The sequence below is a fragment of the Scyliorhinus torazame genome, chromosome 19 (assembly GCF_047496885.1).
Source record: "Scyliorhinus torazame isolate Kashiwa2021f chromosome 19, sScyTor2.1, whole genome shotgun sequence".
NCBI classification, from domain to species: Eukaryota; Metazoa; Chordata; class Chondrichthyes; order Carcharhiniformes; family Scyliorhinidae; genus Scyliorhinus; species Scyliorhinus torazame.
Genome location: NC_092725.1, coordinates 82,821,338 through 82,840,993, shown reverse-complemented (window position 1 = coordinate 82,840,993; position 19,656 = coordinate 82,821,338). Strand labels below are relative to the sequence as shown.

Sequence of the window (19,656 nt, the reverse complement as noted above, 5' to 3'; positions counted from 1 at the left end):
AACTCTCCTCCGAAGTGGTCTCCTGGGAACAGGAGAGGGGGCCACCCAGGATGAGCCAGTGCTTCGGCTGGAGGATCTGTGGGAGAATGGACATGTGGTCAGTGGGAGGGATGGGTCCATCAGTAAGGCAATAACAACTCAAGTTTCACAGGTCCCCTGGGTGGAGCCCAGCGTTTGCTCTGCAGCGTCCGCCAGCCTCCGCGTAGGTGACCGATCTATCCTCGGCCACCCCAGTCACCTCCAGGGCACACTGCTCGAAGGAGGTGAGGATTCTTAAGTCCGGCACGCCTCCGCCAGTCTGGGCCCTCTCCCGATGATTATGGAGAGCTTTTCCTGAGGAGACACAGAGTGGTGGGAGGGGAGTGTGATGGGAGGGTTGGGGTGGGGGGGTTAAAGGGGGAGGAGATAGAGGGAGGGTTGTGGGTTACATAGAGATTTGGGGGGGGTGGATGCTCCCTTGGGTGGGGTGGGGGGCAGTGACCTTTTTCCGGCACTGGAGGCCAGTCCTCCTGATCACACTCCCTGAGCTCACAGCTGCTGCCATCTCGTCCCAGGCAGCACTGGCTGCCCTATGGCTCGTCCTCCGGGAGCATCGGATGAACAGGACATCCCTCCTGGCCTCCACTAGGAGCCTCCCAGATCAGCGTCCCTGGAGTTTTGGCTGGTCTCCTCAGCACCATTGCTGCGATCTGGCTGAAGTTGGCTGTGCAAGTAGAGCTTAAGTGCTGCTTGACCTTGTTAGCGGGGGACTGGCGAGTGCAGTCCCGGCGAATCAACTGGCGAGCTCACATTTTTTTTTAATAAACATTTTATTGAAGTATTTATGGGTTTATAACAACAACAGAAGAAACATACAAATAGAAACATAGTGTAAAAGCCGTCTTTCTCCCTCACAGATCCCACCTTTACTAACACCCTACTCTAAACTAAACTAAATCCCAAACCCCCCCCCTTCTGCTGACGGTTAATTTTCCCCAAAGTAGGTGACGAATGGCTGCCACCTCCGGGTGAACCCTAACAGTGACTCTCTCAAGGCGAACTTGATTTTTTTCCAAACAGAGCAAGCTAGCCATGTCAGTTAGCCAGGTCTCCGACTTCGGGGGCTTTGAGTCCCTCCAAGTTAATAGTATCCGTCTCCGGGCTTCCAGGGAAGCAATGGCCAGAACGTCTGCCTCTTTCTCCTCCTGGATTCCTGGGTCTTCCGAAACTCTGAAAATTAACACCTCTGGACTTGGTGCCACCCTTGTTTTCAACACCTTGGACATGATATCCGCAAACACCTGCCAGAATCCCCTAAGCTTCGGGCATGCCCTGAACATATAGACATGGTTCGCTGGCCCTCCCGCACATCTTGCGCACCTATCTTCTACCCCAAAGAACCTGCTCATCCGGGCCACTGTCATGTGGGCCCGGTGAACGACCTTAAACTGTATCAGGCTGAGCCTGGCACATGATGTGGACGCGTTGACTCGATTCAACGCGTCCGCCCAGAGACCATCCTCTATCTCTCCTCCTAACTCCTCTTCCCATTTGCGTTTCAATTCCTCGGTCTGCGTCTCTCCTCTGACCCCATGAGTTCCTTGTAAATGTCAGAAACCCTCCCTTCTCCCACCCACATTCTGGAAACTACCCTGTCCTGTATCCCCCTTGGCGGTAGAATCGGGAAGGTTGAGACCTGCCTGCGTAGGAAGTCCCGCGCCTGCAGTTACCTAAACTCATTCCCTCTCGTCAATTCAAATTTCTCCTCCAACTCCCTCAGGCTGGAAAAGCTCCCCTCGACAAACATATCTCCCATCCTCTCAATCCTTGCTCTCTGCCATCTCCGGAACTCCTCCATCCAGCCTCCCCAGGACAAACCAGTAGTTATTGCAGATGGGAGACCAGACCAATGCTCCCTCCGCTCCCACATGTCTCCTCCATTGCCCCCAGATTCTCAGGGCCGCTACCACCACGGGGCTGTTGGAGTACCGTGCCGGCGGGAACGGCAGAGGCGCCGTTACCAATGCCCCCAAACTAGTGCCCTTGCATGATGGTGCCTCCACTCGCTCCCACACCGACCCCCCCCCCCCCCCCCCCCCGCCCCCCCCACCCCCCACCGCCTACTTCCTAATCATGGCTATATTTGCCGCCCAATAATAACTAAAGTCCGGCAGCGCCAGTCGGCCCTCCCCCCCGGCTCCGCTCTAGCATTCCCTTTTTTACTCGCGGGTTCGTACCCGCCCATACAAAACCAGTAATCACCTTATTGACCCGTTTAAAGAAGGACCATGGAATAAAGATGGGGAGACACTGAAACACAAACAGGAATCTCGGGAGGACCATGATTTTCACTGTCTGTACCCTCTCAGCTAGTGACAACGGGAGCGTGTCCCACCTTCGGAAATCGTCCTTCATTTAGTCGACTAGTCGGGCCAGATTTAACTTGTGTAGCCGTTCCCATTCCCACGCCACCTGGATGCCGAGGTGCCGAAAGCCTCCCCCTAACACTCGAAACGGCAGCTCCCCCAATCGCCTCTCCTGCCCCCTTGCCTGGATCGCGAACATCTCATTTTTCCCCATGTTCAATTTATAACCCGAAAACCGGCCAAATTCCTCATAATTTCGTCCATCCCTTCGAGTGGGTCCGAAACATATAGGGGCAGGTCGTCTGCGTATACAAGACTCTGTGTTCCACTCCCCCCCCCGGACCAGCCACTTCCTGCCCTTTGAGGCTCTCAACGCAATTGCCAGCGGCTCTATGGCCAGCTCAAACAGCAGTGGGGAGAGTGGGGAACCCTGTCTCGTCACCGGTGCAGCCTGAAATAGTCCAATGTTGACCTGTTCGTCCATACGCTCGCCACGGGAGCCTGATACAGCAGCCTGACCCAGTCAGTAAAGCCCCGCCCAAATCCAAACCACCCCAGTACCTCCCACAGATATTCTCATTCCACCCGATCAAATGCCTTCTCTGCGTCCATTGCGGCCACTACCTCCACGTCCCTACCCTCTGGGGGCATCATGATCACATTCAGCAACCTTCTTACGTTGGGCGCCAACTGCCTACCCTTAATGAATCCCGTCTGGTCCTCCCCAATCACGTCCGGAACGCAGTCTTCAATCCTAGAGGACAAGATTTTGGCCAACAGTTTGGCGTCTACATTTAGTAGGGAGATCGGTCTGAAGGACCCGCATAGCTCTGGGTCCTTGTCCTGCTTCAGGATCAATGAGATCGTGGCATGTGACATTGTCGGGGGAAACACCCCTCTCTCCCTTGCTTCATTAAATGTCCTCATCAACAGCGACCCCAGTATCCCAGAGAACTGTTTACATAACTCCACTAGATGCCCGTCCGGCCCCAGGGCTTTACCCGACTATATGGCCTTCAGCCCATCTGCTATCTCCTCCAACCCAATCTGGGACCCCAGCCCTTCTACCAACCCCTCGTCCACCTTCGGGAACTTCAGCCCCCCTAAGAATTGCCTCATCCCCTCCGGCCCAGCTGGGGGTTCCGACTCATACAACCTGCTGTAAAACTCCTTAAACACCTCATTAACCCCTGCTGAATCTCCGACCAGGTTCCGTCCCCGTCCCTTACTTTCCCAATCTGGGAGGGAGGGCTGTCTCCCTCCTTCTGAGCTGCTGCACGAGCATTCTGCTGGCCTTCTCTCCGGATTCATAAATCGCCCGCCTCGCCTTCGTCAGCTGCTCCACTGCCTTCCCTGCAGTTAACAAGCCAAACTCCGCCTGTAGCTTCCGTCGCTCCCTTAGAAACCCTGCCTCTGGGGTCTCCGCATACCTCCTGTCGACCTGCAGTATCTCCTTTATCAGTCGGTCCGTCTCTGCTCTATCTGCCTTCTTCCTGTGGGCCCGTATTGAGATCAGCTCCCCTTTAACCACTGCCTTCAATGCCTCCCAGACCACCGCCGCCGAAACTTCCCCCGTGTCGTTAACTTCCAGGTTGTTCCGAATACATTTCCTCAGCCGCCCACACACCTCCTCATCCGCTAAAAGTCCCACGTCCGGTCTCCAGTGCAGGCGTTGGCCACCCTCCTTGCGAACCTGTAGGTCAACCCAGTGCGTGGCATGACCTGAGATTGTGATCGCCGAATACCCAGTGTCCACTACCCCTGTCAGTCGAGCCCTGTTCAGAATAAAAAAGTCAATCCAGGAGTACACTTTATGCACATGTGAGTAGAAGGCGAACTCCTTCACTCTCGGCTGCACAAATCTCCGTGGATCCACCCCCCCCCCCCCCCCCCCCCCCCCCCACACACCCCCATTTGCTCCATAAACCCCTTTAGCTCCTTTGCCATTGCTGGCACACTGCCTGTCCTTGAGCTCGACCGGTCTAGCCCTGGGTCAATGTCTGCGTTATGACCAACTTGTGCGAATCCAGGCCCGGAATCTTCCCCAACATCCTCTTTATAAACTCCACATCATCCCAATTTGGCACGTACACATTCACGAGTACCACCGGCAACCCCTCCAGCTTCCCACTAACCATAATGTAACGGTCTCCCACATCCGCAACTATTCTTCCCGCCTCCAATGACACTCGCTTGTTAATCAGGATTGCGACCCCTTTAGTCCAGCCCCGAATGAAAAACCTGTTCGACCCATCCCTTCCTTAATCTAATCTGATCAGTTACTCTAAGGTGCGTCTTCTGTAACATTACCACGTCCGCCTTCAGTCCCCTCAAATGCGCAAACACGCATAGCCGGCCCATTTAGCCCTCTTACATTCCATGTGATCAGCCTGGTTGGGGGGCTTACCGCCCCACCCTCCACCGATCAGCCATCACCTTTCTTGGGCCAGTCTCCAGCCGCGACCCAAGCCTGCCCCCAGGTAGCCTCCGTCCCCGACCTCCTTTTTGTCCCACAGAAAAAGTCTCTCCCCCGTCAGCAGAACATTTCCCCCCCCTTCCCCCCTAGTAACAGCACTATGTAAACCAACCCCTTCAACAAGCATAACATCTGCTCACCCCCCACTGCGCTTCCGTGAGCTAGCCCGCCCAGCTAGCTTGGTGACCCCCGCCCGTGGCGCCAGACATTCTCCCACCTACTGTTCCTTCCCCCCCTCTCCCCCGCTCAGACACACATGTGCAAAAGAAAAACAATCCCAACACAATTGCCCGAAGGAAACACGAAAAGAAAATCAAACAGAAGATCCAACATCTAACATTCACCCCTCCATCCCCCATCAGTGCAAGTGAAAATTCACACAGCTCTGCAACAGGCCCCAAATCAATACAGAATGCATTACAAATAACGTCCAAAAAACAAGAAACTTTTTTGAACATGAGCGCTGCAGCAAAGTTCAAAGACCTCAGTCCGCCACCAGCCCTTTCCTTCTAGCGAAGTCCATCACTTCCTCGGGCGACTCAAAATAAAAATGTTGCTCCTCATACGTGACCCAAAGATGGGCCGGATACAGCAGTCCAAACTTAACCATTTTCTTGAAAAGGGTCGACTTAATCTGGTTGATTCCTGCTCTTTTCCTGGTCACATCTACACTCAGGTCCTGGTAGATACGCAGGATGCGTTTCTCCCATTTACAGCTCCGTGTCTGCCTGGCCCACCGTAAAATACGCTCCTTGTCCATACCTGTGGAATCTCACCACCATTGCCCTCGGGGGAGGTTCCCCACACGCGGCTTCCTCGCGTGCGCTCTGTGAGCCCTATCCACCTCCAAGGGTCGGGAGAACGTTCCATCCCCCAGTAACTTCTCAAACATGCCCACTATGTATGCCCCTGCTTCCGTTCCTTCGGACCCCTCCGGGAGACCAACGTTCTCAAGTTCTGCTGGTGGGACCTAGTCTCTAGGTCCTCCACATTCTCCTTTTCTGCAGGTCTCTCAGCATCCCCACCTCCAACTCCACTGCTGTTTGATGTTCCTCCTGGTCAGTCAGTGCCTTCTCCACTTTCTGGATCGCCCGGTCTTGAGCATCCAATCTAAGTTCCAGCCACGCAATCGATTCCTTAATCGGGTCCAAGCATTCCTGTTTCTGCTTGGCGAAGCACTCCTGTATGAACTGCACCAGCTGCTCCGTCGACCGCTGGGTCGCCAAGCCAGGACCCCGGACGTCCGCCATGCTTTCTCCCGCTGCAGCTTCAGCCCAAGCCTTCTCTGTTCACCTATTTCTTCCTTTGCGAGCACTTCTGGTCCGCCTCTCCATGCACTGATGTAGGAATCCACTTCACAATTGTCTCCACCATCAATTTACCCAATCAAGTCCGACAACAAATCGGGGGAAAAGGTCTAAAGGTCCGACATGAGCGGGAGCCACCAAATGTGCGACCTACTCCTTCATAGCCACCACCGGAAGTCCTGGAGAGCTCTCATTTGTAGTGAGAAGCCCCTGAGCTGAGGCCTTGTTAAGTGGACCAATTGATGTTGAATAGCGTTGCCGGCCTCGCTGGGTCGAGCACCAGGAAGCCCGCGGCAATTCATGCTCGCTTCAACATTTAGAAATCTTTCTGGAGAATCGTTCCCTGTGAAACTGACTGCAGCGATAAGAGAGCCAGGGCAGTCAATCAAACAATGTTTCCTCTGGGGTACAGGAGTTCTGTTATTCAAAGAGATGTCAGGGCTGTCAGCCAAGCCTCATTGTATATGCATTGGTGTAAGGGCAGAGCTTGTCATCGGGGATGTGAGGGGAAATAGGGAATGAGTGGAAAGGCAGAATTGGGGCATGAGGGGTCATGGGTGAGTTGTAGGCATAAGGTGGCATGGATTGCATATGGGAGGGGTGTGTGAGAGGGTGTGCGAGGTGAGGACTTGAGGACTTGTATGCAGAATTTTTAATTATGGAAACTAAGACTTGGTTCAACACTGCCTCGAGGTTCTGCAAATATTTCTGCCCTGTGACCAACACTTGTTCAAGTAAACCACACGCACGGCAATCCACGCAGGATGTTCTCCATGACGCGATGGAAGACTGCGCACGCTGAGGAGATTCCGAACGGAAACCGGGAGTACTGAGTCCTTTGTGGGTATTAATCATGACGTACTTCTCCTGTCCTGTATGTTGACATAAGCCTGAGGGCCTCCATTGCTGGATTGGTGCTGCATGACTGATTTCACAGTCATTATCACAGGAATGTGCCTGTTATTTCACAGTTTGACAGCTAGAATGGAGATTGGGCTTAATGTGGGTTTATGAATTCCAATGCTTGTTGTGCACTTGAATGAAATGTATTGTTGTTATAAGGATTTATTTCATTGAAGGAATGCAAATGTAGCAAATGGGTTTGAATGACGCTATTTTTTCCACTTTATTTTGGAGGTCTTCATTTTTCCTCATCTCCGCATGAACCTGAGGTCTGTCGATGGTGGATACTGTAGCCATCTGGGATGGCCACTTACAACCAGGAACAGGGAAGGTCGCAAAGCATAGCGGGAAAAATGGACAATACGAGATTCAGGCAGGCTCAGAGCCTGAATATATATTTGCGAGTGAGGAATCCAGATGGTATCGAAACCCCCAACCGATTAGCATTTGATGGCCCATTTCTGCCAGACAAAGGACTGATACTTGAGCTACTGATACAACCCCCGACATTTCGGCGCCATTCCCTGTACTCGGGAAACGTAAACAACAGGGTCAATGACCGCTTGGGACACGCCCAGCCATCAAGGCCCTTTATTGGTTCGAACCGAACACAGTGATCAGTAGTTACCCAATTAGTGGGGTCCAAACTGAAGGACTGCCCAAAAGAACACGAAAACCCCCCCAAGGATAAAAAGAGAGACCACCATGTGTTCGCCCTCTCTTGGACCTGGCGCTCTGGCAACGTCTACTTCAATGTGCAGCACCACCAGGAGCAAGTTCAAGTTCAACACCCACTACCAGACGGATGAGCCTAGCTGAGCAGCAGTTACTTCTACAGACCCGATTGGTACAGATCCGAACAACGGCCACTGTTCCTCTGACCTAAGCCGGTGCCTGAAGTTAAGTACAGGTCATCATAGTTGATAGGTGTAGTTTAACTAGTAGTGTTTATGTTGCATGATTAATTGTGTGTATAAATAAAGTATCCTTGATCTTGAACTAACTAACTGGTGTTTGGCTCTTTGATCGATAGCCGGTTGAACCTTGTGGTGGTATCATTTGATACCTGGCGACTCTGAGCAATAGAATATTGATATCCAAAGGAAGGAGGGCAACCTCATTGACTGCCATATTTACAGTAGGCAAAAAAGGCAACAATACGAATTGAGTTTGCATTGTAGGTGTAAGGACAAAGGCTGTCCTTGATGGGTGGGGAATGACAGTTTGGCATGAGCTGGCACTAAACTAGCATAGGGCTATAATGCGTCATGGGGAATGATTGGACAGGCATAGGTTAGCATAGAGGCTATAATGGGCCATGGGGTTAGGTAGCCAGTATATTTTGGCATAGGGGCCATGGTGGAGAGGCATACATTGATATAATGGGATATAAATGGTATAGAGGCTATAAAGGCTATAAAGGGCTCTGGGGGTGGGTGGAGGGGGCATAGACTAATGTGCAGAAGATGCAGGAATATAGAGGTTACATGAGGAGCCTAAGGTGGCATGAATTGGCGTGGATGGGGCATGGGGAGTGTGTGTGGGGGGCTAAGGGGCGAAGGCTGGAGGAGTGTTTCAATCTTTATTTTTAAACTGTGAAAAGTGCTGGAGCCCCCAAGCCCATCTCCATACACAGCATCCTCCTCAGCTCTTCCTGGGTTGCCCTCACAAATTCTAATCCAACTTGCTCCCCGAACAATAAATGCAATGTCCAGGCAGCCATTTTTTAAAGGCGGGTTTGCAGAGCTGGGAAATGTCCCGTCTCTGCACACCTGATCTGGGAGTGAAAATTTGGGCTTGGATATGATGGCTGACATCAATGGACAGGATACTCCAGTCAGTTAATGCATGATGACATTCTCAATAAAGCATTAAACTCAGTGAAGTTTAAGTCAATGCTGACTTTATTTGATTTTCTTGAAGCCACGTTGATATTTATGTTTTTTTTTAAAAGACAATTTTATTGAGGTATTTTTGGCATATAAAACAATGACATTGTATAGTACTGTACAAAACGACAAGCAAATAACGTATAGTACAAACCACAACTCCGTTCTCGCAAGGACCTGCCTAAACCACCCCTTACTCTACACTACCCTAGCCCCCCCCCCCCCCCCCCCCCCCCCCCCCGGCCCACCGGCGCATCTGGCACACTTGTCCTCCAGCCGAAGCATTTACTCATCCGGGCCACCGTCATGTGGGACCGGTGTACGACCTTAATCTGGATCAGATTGAGCCTGGCGCATTTGCGGTCGTGTTTACTCTACGCAGAGCTTCTGCCCAAATACCATCCTTCATCTCCCCCTCCTCCTCCCACTTAAGCTTCAGGTCCTCAGTCTGTGTATCCTCTGCTCCCATTGGCTCTTTGTAAATATCTGAGACTCTACCCTCACTTACCTCTCCCCTAGAAACTACCCTGTCCTGCCTCCCCTTTGGCGGGAGGCGTGGGAAGGATGGCACCAGTCTGCGCACAAAATCCCGCACCTGTAAGTATCTAAAGTCATTCCCTCCTGCCAGCTCAAACTTCTCCTCCAATGCCCTCATACTCGGGAAGCTCCCTTCCAGGAACAGATCACCCACCCTCGCAATCCCCGCCCTCCGCCACAGTCGATACCCACCGTCCATGTTCCCCGGGGCAAATCGGTGATTGCCGCAGATTGGGGTCCACACCGATGCTCTCACTTCCCCTATATGCCTCCTCCACTGGCCCCAGATCCGCAGAGCCACCACCACTATAGGGCTGGTGGAGTACCCTGCCGGCGGGAGCGGCAGGGGCGCCATAACCAGGGCTGCCAAACTGGTGCCCCTGCACGAAGCAGCCACCACCCGCTCCCAAACTGACCCCGTGCCCACCATCCATTTCTTTATCATCGCTATGTTGGCCGCCCAGTAGTAGTTGCTAAAGTTCGGCAACGCCAGCCCCCCCTCCCCTCTGTTTCTTTAGAGGATCACCTTCCTCACCCGCGGGGACTTCCCCGCCCAGACAAATCCCAGGGTAATTTTATTCAGCCTCTTAAAGAAGGACCTCGGGATGAAAATGTGGAGACACTGAAATATGAACAAAAATCTAGGGCGAATCTTCATCTTAACAGTCTGCACCCTCCCCGCTAGTGACAGCGGGAGCGCATCCCAACTCTGAACCTCCTCCCTCACTCGTTCCACCAGTTACGACAGGTTGAGCTTATGCAACCTGCCCCAGTCCCTCGCCTCCTGTATCCCCAAGAATCTAAAGCTTTCTCCTACCAGCCTGAATGGCAACCCCTTCAGCCGACTCTCCTGCTCCCTCGCCTGAATTACGAACATCTCGCTCTTTGCCATGTTCAATTTATATCCTGAAAACCGGCCAAATACCCTCAGGATTTCCATGATACTGTCCATCCCCGCCATTGGGTCTAACACGTATAACAATAGGTCATCGCGTATAACGAGACTTTATGTTCCACTCCCTGCCGGACCAGCCCTTTCCAGTCCCTTGAAGCTCACAGAGCAATTGCCAGCGACTCTATGGCCAACGCGAACGGCAGTGGGGAGAGAGGGCAACCCTGTCTTGTCCCGCGGTGCAGTCTGAAATAATCTGATGTCGTCCTGTTCATCCTTACACTAGCCTGTGGGGTCTGATATAACAGCCTAACCCAGTCAATGAACCCCACCCCAAACCCAAACCTTCACAGCACCTCCCACATATAGTCCCACTCGACCCGGTCAAAAGCCTTTTTCCCATCCATAGCTAACACTATCTCTGCCTCCCTGCTCTCCGGGGGGCATCATGATCACATTAAGCAGCCTTCTTAGATTGGCCTACTCTTTACGAACCCAGTTTGGTCCTCCGCAATTACGTCCGGTACACAGTCCTCAATTCTAGTCGCCAAGATATTGGCCAGTAACTTAGCGTCTGCGTTGATCAAGGAGATCGACCTGTAAGACCCACAAGCCTCCGGGTCTTTGTCGCATTTCAGAATAAGCGAAATAGTGGCCTGCGACATCGTCGGGGGTAGAACCCCTCTGTCTCTTGCCTCGTTGAAAACCCTGACCAGCACTGGCCCCACTATCTCGGCAAACCTTTTATAAAACTCCACCGGATACCCATCCAGCCCCAGGGCTTTACCTGACTGCATGACCTTCAGGCCCCCCAATACCTCTTCGATCCTGACCAGTCCGTCTACCATCCCCCTACCCACTCTTGGGAAGGTCAATCCGTCCAGGAATCGCTTCATCTCCTCCGGTCCCCTGGGGGGTTCCGAAGTGTACAGCTTACTATAAAAGTCCCTAAACACCTTGTTCAGCCCTGCCGGGTCCCCTACCAAATTTCCCTCCCCATCCGCTATCCTTCCTATCTCCCGAGCCGCTTCTCTCTTCCTTAGTTGTTGCGTGAGCATTCTGCTGGCCTTCTCTCCATGCTCATATATCGCTCCTTTTGCCTTTCTACTCTACAGCCTTGCCTGTGGTCAGCGCCCCAAACACGGCCTGCAGCCTCTGTCATTTCCTGAGTAACTCTGGCCTTGGGGACCCCGCGTAGCTCCTGTCCGTCCGTAAAATTTCCTTAACCAGTCGGTCCGTTTCTGCCCTATCTGTCCTGTTCCTATGAGCCCCGATTGAAATCAGCTCCCCTCTCACCACTGCCTTCAGTGCCTCCCAGAGCACCGCTGCTGAGACTTCTCCGGTATCATTTACCTGCAGATAATTCTGCATGCATCTCCTGAGTCTCTCACACACCGCCTCGTCCGCTAGCAACCAAACTTCCAATCTCCATTGTGGGCGCTGAAAGCTGTCCTTACAAATCCGTAGGTCCACCCAGTGCGGAGCATGGTCCGATATGGTAATTGCCGAAAATTCTGCCGCCACCATCCTGGCCAGCAAGTAATGACAAATAAATCAATTCGGGAATACACCTTATGGACGTTGGAGTAATACAAAAACTCCCTCGCCGACGGCTGGCTAAATCTCCACGGATCAGCTCCCCCCATTTGCTCCATGAACCCTCTCAGTTCCTTTTCCATCGCTGGGAACATGCCCGTTTTTGAAGACGACCAGTCCAGGCTCGGGTCCAGGACTGTGTTGAAATCCCCACCCATAATCAGTTTGCGTGAGTCCAAGTCAGAGGATCTTCCCTCGCAACCTCCTGATAAAATCCACATTGTCCCAATTAGGGGCATACACACTGACCAAGACTACTCTCACTCCTTCGAGCTTACCCTTATCCATGACAAATCTGCTGCCCCCATCCGCAACTGTACCCTCCGCCTCAAATTGAACCATTTTATTAATCAGGATCGCTACCCCCCTAGTCTTAGTGTCGAGCCCCAAATGAAAGACCTGACTAACCCAGCCCTTCTTTAACCTAACCTGGTCTGCCACTTTCAGGTGCGTCTCCTGCAGCATGACTACGTCTGCCTTCAGAACCCGCAAATGCGCAAATACATGCGCCCTCTTCACTGGCCCGTTTAGCCCTCTAACATTCCAGCTGATCAGCCTGGTTGGGGGGCACTTCCCCCTCCCACTTTGCCGATCAGCCATCCCCTTTCCTTGGCCAGCCCTCCAGCCATGTGTCGCATTTCCTCTGGCCCGCCTCCTGGCCGGCTCCACCCGTGACCTCCCCACTGTTGCCATGTCCAATTTCCATCCTCGTCAGCAGATCAACTTCCCCCCCCCCCCCCCCCCCCCCAGTAACACCATCCTACCACCTAACCCCTGCTCTAGTCTAACTAAATGAGCCCCCCCAACCTGGCTTCCGTTGACTAGCTCACCCAGCTAGCCTGGTGGCTCCCAGCCTCGGCGCCAGCGCGTCTCTCACGCATTGTTTCCTGGCTCCCCTCCTCCCGGCCCATCCATACCACTTCCCCAAACCAGCCCTGCTTAAGCACACACTCTATACAAGTCAAAGACATCCCCAACAATAGTGCAATTTAAATCAAACAGATAGAGGTAAGAAGTACCAGGCTCTCTCAGCCCTACCCCTCCACACACAGAAGAAGTTTGCAAAACAAATTCCCCCGAAACCCCCATCATAACCACACCTTTTTAACTATTTTCTTTTTTATTCTCCCCCTACCAAACCTCCAACCAAACAAGAAGCCCAAAAAGGAAACATTCACGGAAACCACAAAAAAGAACAAGAAAAACACATCACAACAAGATACATCAACCTAGAAAGGTTGAATAAACAAAAAAAAACGGACTCAAGCGTGCAGGCATCTCTCAAAGCAAGAGAGAGACAAAGTAGACTTAAAAGTTCTACCATGAGTCCAAGAGCCCTCAGCTCAGAGCCAGCCCTTGCTTCTTAACAAAGTCCATCGCCTCCTCGGGTTCCTCGAAATAGTGGTGCTGGCTCTCATACGTAACCCACAGTCGCGCCGGAAAAAGAAGCCTGAACTTCACCTTGTTCTTATACAAAATCTCCTTCACCTGCCTGTGGCCTCCCCTCCTCCTGGCCACCTCAGTGCTCAGGTCTTGGTAAACATGGAGGGTGCTATTGTCCCAGGTACAGCTTCATGTGCTCTTGGCCCATTGCAGAACCCGCTCCTTGGCCAGGTACCTGTGGAACCGGACCACCATCGCTCATGCAGGGCCCCCTCGTCGCGGCTGCCTCACCTGCACTCTGTGTGCCCTGTCAACCTCCGGCGGGCGAGGGAACACCTCATTCCCCAGCAGCTTCTGGAACATATCTGCCACATACGTGGCAGCATCCAGCCCCTCAGCCCACTCCGGGAGGCTGACAATTCTTACATTCTGCCGTCGAGATCTGTTGTCCAGGTCCTCCAGCCTTTCCAGGAGCATTTTTTGCTGATCCCTCAACCTCCGAATCTCCACGTCCGCCAGCGTTTGAAAGTCGGCCTGTTCCTCCACCGTCTTCTCCAGCTTCTGGAGCTTCTCAGCCTGATCATCCAGCCTTTTTTCCAATCGGTCCATCGACTTCTGGAGCAGCTCCAAATTCTCATGCTTCAGAGATAAAAAGCCCTCCTGCATGGCTTGTTGCAGCTGCTCCATTGTAGGCTGGGCAGTCGGCGCCTTGCTCTGGACACCGGCCATATTGGTCTCTCTCACAGCCACCCCCGTGCCCTTGTTTGACCACTTCTTCTGCTGTTTACGGTCCCTCTGGCTTCTTAAGTCCATACAATTCTGTATGGGTTCAGTGCCTGAGTACGTTTGCTTTCCAGTTCCGCGCTCAAAAGCGCAAAAAGGTCCAAAAGTCCGACCGAAGCGGGAGCCACCAAATGTGCGACCTACTCCCTCATAGTCGCCACCGGAAGTCTACGTTGATATTTATTATCAGTACATACTACCACTATTTAGAAAACTGTAAACACTGAGGCACGATTTAATGGCTGCACTGCACTTAAGCGAGAACGCGACGAGGCCGTTAAATGGTGGGAGATTTAAATGAACCATGACAGGCACTGATCTGTTTGCGATCTAACCGACTGGCTCTGTTGGTGAAATCAAGATCCTGCCGTAGTGTGGCAAGAAGCCAATAATTACCACTTCAGCTCAATCTCCATACAATTAATGGGAAAGACCCCCTACCTAATGGCCCCCCCCATGACCTAACAGCCTCCCCAGCAAGTGGTCACATGGGCACCAATTAGTACTTCTTTTTTAAAACGTGAAGCTCGCAGACAGGCTGCTGCAGGGACCTGAGCAGTGAACATCCATCTTCGCTCACAGGCAGAGAGCCCGAGGACACAGGGGTTGCTGCCCTGGTGCTCGGATGGGGTGGGGGAGCCACTGGGGGAGCCAGCCGCGATGAGGTGGACTGCCATCGGTGGTTTGGGGGGGGCCGAGCTATTGCTAAATGGGAATTGGCAATCATAGTTAAGTGAGCACTTCACAGCTCCAAAGTGGATCCCCGTAGATAGGCGTTCTATGTAGCATGTGGGGGTCATTGCCCAGCATCCCAATCAGATCGTGATGCATGCACACTGTGCCTGAAGGAGACAACACCACAGATGCAGCAGCCAACATCTGAACACCCAGGGGCAGGGCCCCTTCACCGGGGACATTTCCGCGACCCGAGGGTGGGTATATGCACCGGGGAGGGGGCCAGGGCCCAGTCCAGGCTGTGCAGGATCGTTTAAAGTGCTGCGCTCTCTTGTTAGCAGGGGCTGGCAAGCGCAGTCCCAACGAATCAGCCGGCGGGACCATGATTTGCGGCAAGAAGACTACGGTCCCTCGTTAAGTGGACCAATTAACGTTTACACTTAGTGTTTACACTTACTTGATTTCTTCTTGTGTCCTGGTGAACAGGATCTTCTGCTGCCAAAGAAATACTGCTCATGAGGATGAAGAACAAGATGAGATTTGTAAAGATGTTGTCATTGACGATTCTGTGGCACAGCACCCGGAATCTATAAAGTAGGTTTGGATGAGATAATCATAATAATAAATTAGAAGTGAACAATTTGTTTATTTATTGGCTCCTATCCCAATGCCTATATACAATACATTATCCAAAAAATAGTCCATCAATTCTTGACTCAAGTTGCCAGAAGACATATTGGGCAAGGTTATCAGGCCTGTTTGCCGTCGGCACTGAGAATGGGGATGCCAACGAAGATGCCAATGATGGTTGGGTCACACTGATAATTGCATGGTGTGGGGAGGTGACCCGGCCATGGAGTGTTGGGGAGCGGGGAATGGGGCAGGGAGGAGGTTGGCCCTTTGTAGTCAAGGGTTGGGAGCGTTCCCCTTTTCTGTCAGGGCTCCCGATGTCCAGGGGAGTGGGGGGTGGACTTTACCTTCACTTTGAGATTGGGACATCCCAGCTTTGCTGGTGAGTTTAGGGCCTGCCCCCTGCCCCCCGCTTGCTGTGTAATCCTCGCCAGCACTTTGAAATTGCGCAGAGTGCTGCTTGATCTGGTTAGAATAGACAGCTGTGAAACCAGTAAGTTTTCACACTGCATTTTTCCCATTCCATTAAAATTCATTCTACAAGCAACAGGAGAGACACTTCAGGCATGAGAAAAGTATCAACGAATGCAAATAATATGCATTTGTAAAATATATATCTTATACTTCCTCCTATATTTCTGAAATAAATTCATATAGGCTTTCAATTCTGTTGATCCAAAGCATCCTGTTAGGCTGAATAAAGGAGTTGAACGTCAAACCTGCCAACAAACCATGAGTAAGTTATTTTCTAATTTACAAATTATGACAGTGTGTTTATTCCTTCACCTCTCATCAACTTTTTCTTAGTTATCCTCGAGCACGATTCAATTGTGCCCGGTGCGAATTTGGGCGCAACGGGTGAATTGCGTGCAAGCCCCAAATTGGGCTCCGCATCGGACAACGGTCTGCCAGACAACAAAATCCCTCTGTGTGGTCTCGGCAGGGAGAACAGTCCCTGAAGCCAAAGAAAAGTTGCAAAGTGCTGTTGGATTGCAGGATGTTTCTTGGCGCAGCAGCCTCCGAGAAACACGCTGCTAAACATGCCGTTCAGCGATCTTTAACTTGAGTCTGCTGAAACGGGCTCCTAGTGTATTGGATATTGGTGGATGCTCCAATTCTCTTCTATAGCTAAAACTCTAAAGGTGTATTGATCTCTTTTTAGTATTTGTTTCCTCTAGATCATGTTCAATTAATGTTTCTGGCAAGTGAAAATTTAATTTTTGTTACAAAATATTAAAGGGGTAAATTTGATAGCCTTGGAAAGAGTACTTCGAAGATCAGGATTTATGGGCGGCATAGTAGCACAGTGGTTAGTACTTTGCTTCACAGTGCCAGAGACCTGGGTTCGATTCCGGGTTTGGGTCACTGTCTGTGCGGAGTCTGCACGTTCTCACCAGGTCTGCATGGGTTTCCTCCCCCAAGTCCCGAAAGATGTGCTGTTAGGTGGTTTGGACATTCTGGATTCTCCCTCAGTGTACCCGAACAGGCGCCGGAGTGTGGCGACTAGGGGATTTTCACAGCAACTTCACTGCAGTTTTAATGTAAGCCTACTTGTGACATTAATAAAGATTATTATTATTATGAAGGAAAAACTTTGCAAAGTTTGCAGAGAGTCGGCATGGACTTGATGGGCTAAATGACCTCCGTCTATATTCTAACAATTAGTTCGGTTGGATTTAAGGGAGAATACCAGTGGTGGCAGACTGAATGGTGAATGAGGCTTTTAAGTGGGTATTAATTGCCCACTTAAGGACCTCAATTAGCAGCAGAGCAGGAAAGCCTTTGATAGGTGAGGGAATTAAATTCTGACCTATAATTCTACAAAAAGAAAATTGTTTTTTGAAGTTGTAGCCAGCAAACTAACAGGGGTAGATAGGGAAAACCAGTAAATGTAGTGTATTTGGATTTTCAAAAAACATTCAATAAGGTGCTGCATTCTAATAGGAAATTATTACACAAATGCTTGGATTTTAGGATTATGGATAAAATATTGGCATAGATTGAGGATTGAATAATGAACAGGAAATCGAGCGTAGGAATAAACAGGTTATTTCCAGTTTGCAGGCTCTCTATATAGCTGGATACCACGGGAATTAGTTATTGTGCTTCAGAGCGGCAGGGTGGGACAGTGATTAGTACTGCTGCTTCACAATGCCAGAGACCCACTTGGGACCCAGGTTCGGCCTTGGGTCACCGTCTGTGTGGAGTTTGTACGTTCTCCCTGTGTCTGCGTGGGTTTCTTCCGGGTGCTACGGTTTCCTCCCACAGTCCAAAGAAGTACAGGTTGGGTGGATTGGCCATTAAAAATTGCCCCTTAGTGCTCAGGGATGTGCAGGTTAGGTGGGATTACAGGGATAGGGTGGGGTGGACGGAGGAGGGGACATGGGTAGTGTACTCATTCGAAGGTTCGGTGCAGACTCAATGGGCCGAATGGCTTCCTTCTGCACTGTCGGGATTCTATGATTCTGTACATTCTGCATCAATGACTTAACTAAGGGGGCCAAGCGTATTGCAAACTCATTGGCTACTGATACTAAGCTGGAGGGAAAGTAAACCGGAAGGAAGACAGAAAAGAGGCTATAAAAGGAAATAGATTTAGGGTGCGATTTAACCAAAAGGTTTCTAAGTGTGCGAGTGAGCGGGAACTGCCATGAGCTTACCATGCTCGGACCGGCAAGGCCATCACCGCTATAAAAAGTTAATTGGTTAATGAGACCCCACGGGCTTCTCAATGCAAATGATGGTCCCGGCGGCTGATTCGCCAGGACCGTGCTCGCCAACTGCCTGCTAATAAGGGAGAGCAGCTGTAACCATCTGGGATGGCCACTTCCAGAATACAAAATGGATGCTCGCAATGAATGTAGGGAACTATGGACAATGTTAGGAAAGCAAGAAGGCACAGAGCCTGTATGCGTATTGGGAAGGCAGCTCCCAGACGGTACTGAAACTGTAGGTCAATTAACAGATTGATGGCCCACCTCCGGGAACAAAGGAAAGACACTTAAGCAACCGATGCAGCTCCAGACATCCAGGCGCCAGTTCCCCAAACCGAAAGTGCAAACAAAGCCAGGCCAACGGCCACCAAAGGCACGCCCAGCCATCAGGGCACCCACCCCTTTTATTGGTCAAGATCAATACCAGTGATCAAGATGCGGCCCAATTAATTGAAGCCAAGTTTAAGGCCCGCCCAAAAGCGCACGAAGCCCCTCCGGGTATAAGAAGAAACCCCCAAGAGAGAATCGCTCTCTTGGACTTGGCTCTCAAAGCTGAGAGACCCATCCACCAGCTGCACCAGAAGCAAGTAAGTCCAAGGTCAACGCTCGCTACCAGACGGACGACCTTAGCTGTTCTCCTGTACCTCTTCGAACCCAACAACCTCAGATCCGAACAACGCCCATTGTTCCTCTGACTGAGTGGGCACCCGAAGCTAAGTATAGGCGTTAGCATTAGAGATAGTTTAGTTTGTAGTACTTTGTGCATGAGTAGATATTACTGTGTGTGTAAATAAATAGTATTGACTTTGAACTAACTAACTTGTGTCTTGGTTCTTTGATCAGTATTCGGGTTTGAACCTTGTGGCGGTATCGAGAGATACCTGGCGACTCTAAAGTAAACATAATTAAGATTAAGGAAGGCGACCATATTGACTGCCATATTCATAACCAGAGAAATAGAGCAACACAGCACAATCAGCTCCTGCACAGCCAACCCCACTCAGCTCGCAGCCATGCCGCTGAGAGGACCAGCCCCACGATTTGGGGATGCCAACCTGGGCAGATTGTTGGTCGTGGTAGAGGCCAGATGGGATGTCATGTTCCCTCGAGGGTCTCGGAGGGTCAGCCACAGCGCAACCAGTACCATTCAACTCGGAGAGTGTCACCAGGAGGCCCGGCATCCAGTACCATAAGGAGATCAACAACCTCCACAGGCTGCACGGGTGGGTTGATACCGGACCCCTGACCCCCCCACCCGTCCCGAGAATGGGTCTGGCCCAGCACCGTTCCGTGCCCTGACATACCCACGTCCAGTAATGCCACCCATGCCGCCCCAACCCCATACCACCTACCCCACATATACCCCATCCCCAATTTCCCCCCATGCTCCCTATCCCCCTTTCTCTCCATACTCCCCAACCCCCATACTCCCCAACCCCCCTGCATACACCCCAACCCACCCCCACACAAATCACATACCCCCCGCAATGAACAATGAGTGCAGCTCACAATGCCACCTCTGTGCC

General features: G+C 51.5%; 1 protein-coding gene across 5 annotated transcripts in view; it reads right to left on the bottom strand.

Annotated features, from left to right (window-relative positions):
• The window catches only part of cacna1c (calcium channel, voltage-dependent, L type, alpha 1C subunit), a 1,623,635-nt gene that overhangs the window by 537,373 nt on the left and 1,066,606 nt on the right, over positions 1 to 19,656 (bottom strand). For all 5 annotated transcript variants that reach the window (XM_072484617.1, XM_072484613.1, XM_072484615.1 and 2 more), the window contains one exon: positions 15,244 to 15,373. In XM_072484617.1, the coding sequence (XP_072340718.1) occupies positions 15,244 to 15,373 (130 nt within the window). The remainder of the gene's footprint in view (positions 1 to 15,243; positions 15,374 to 19,656) is intronic.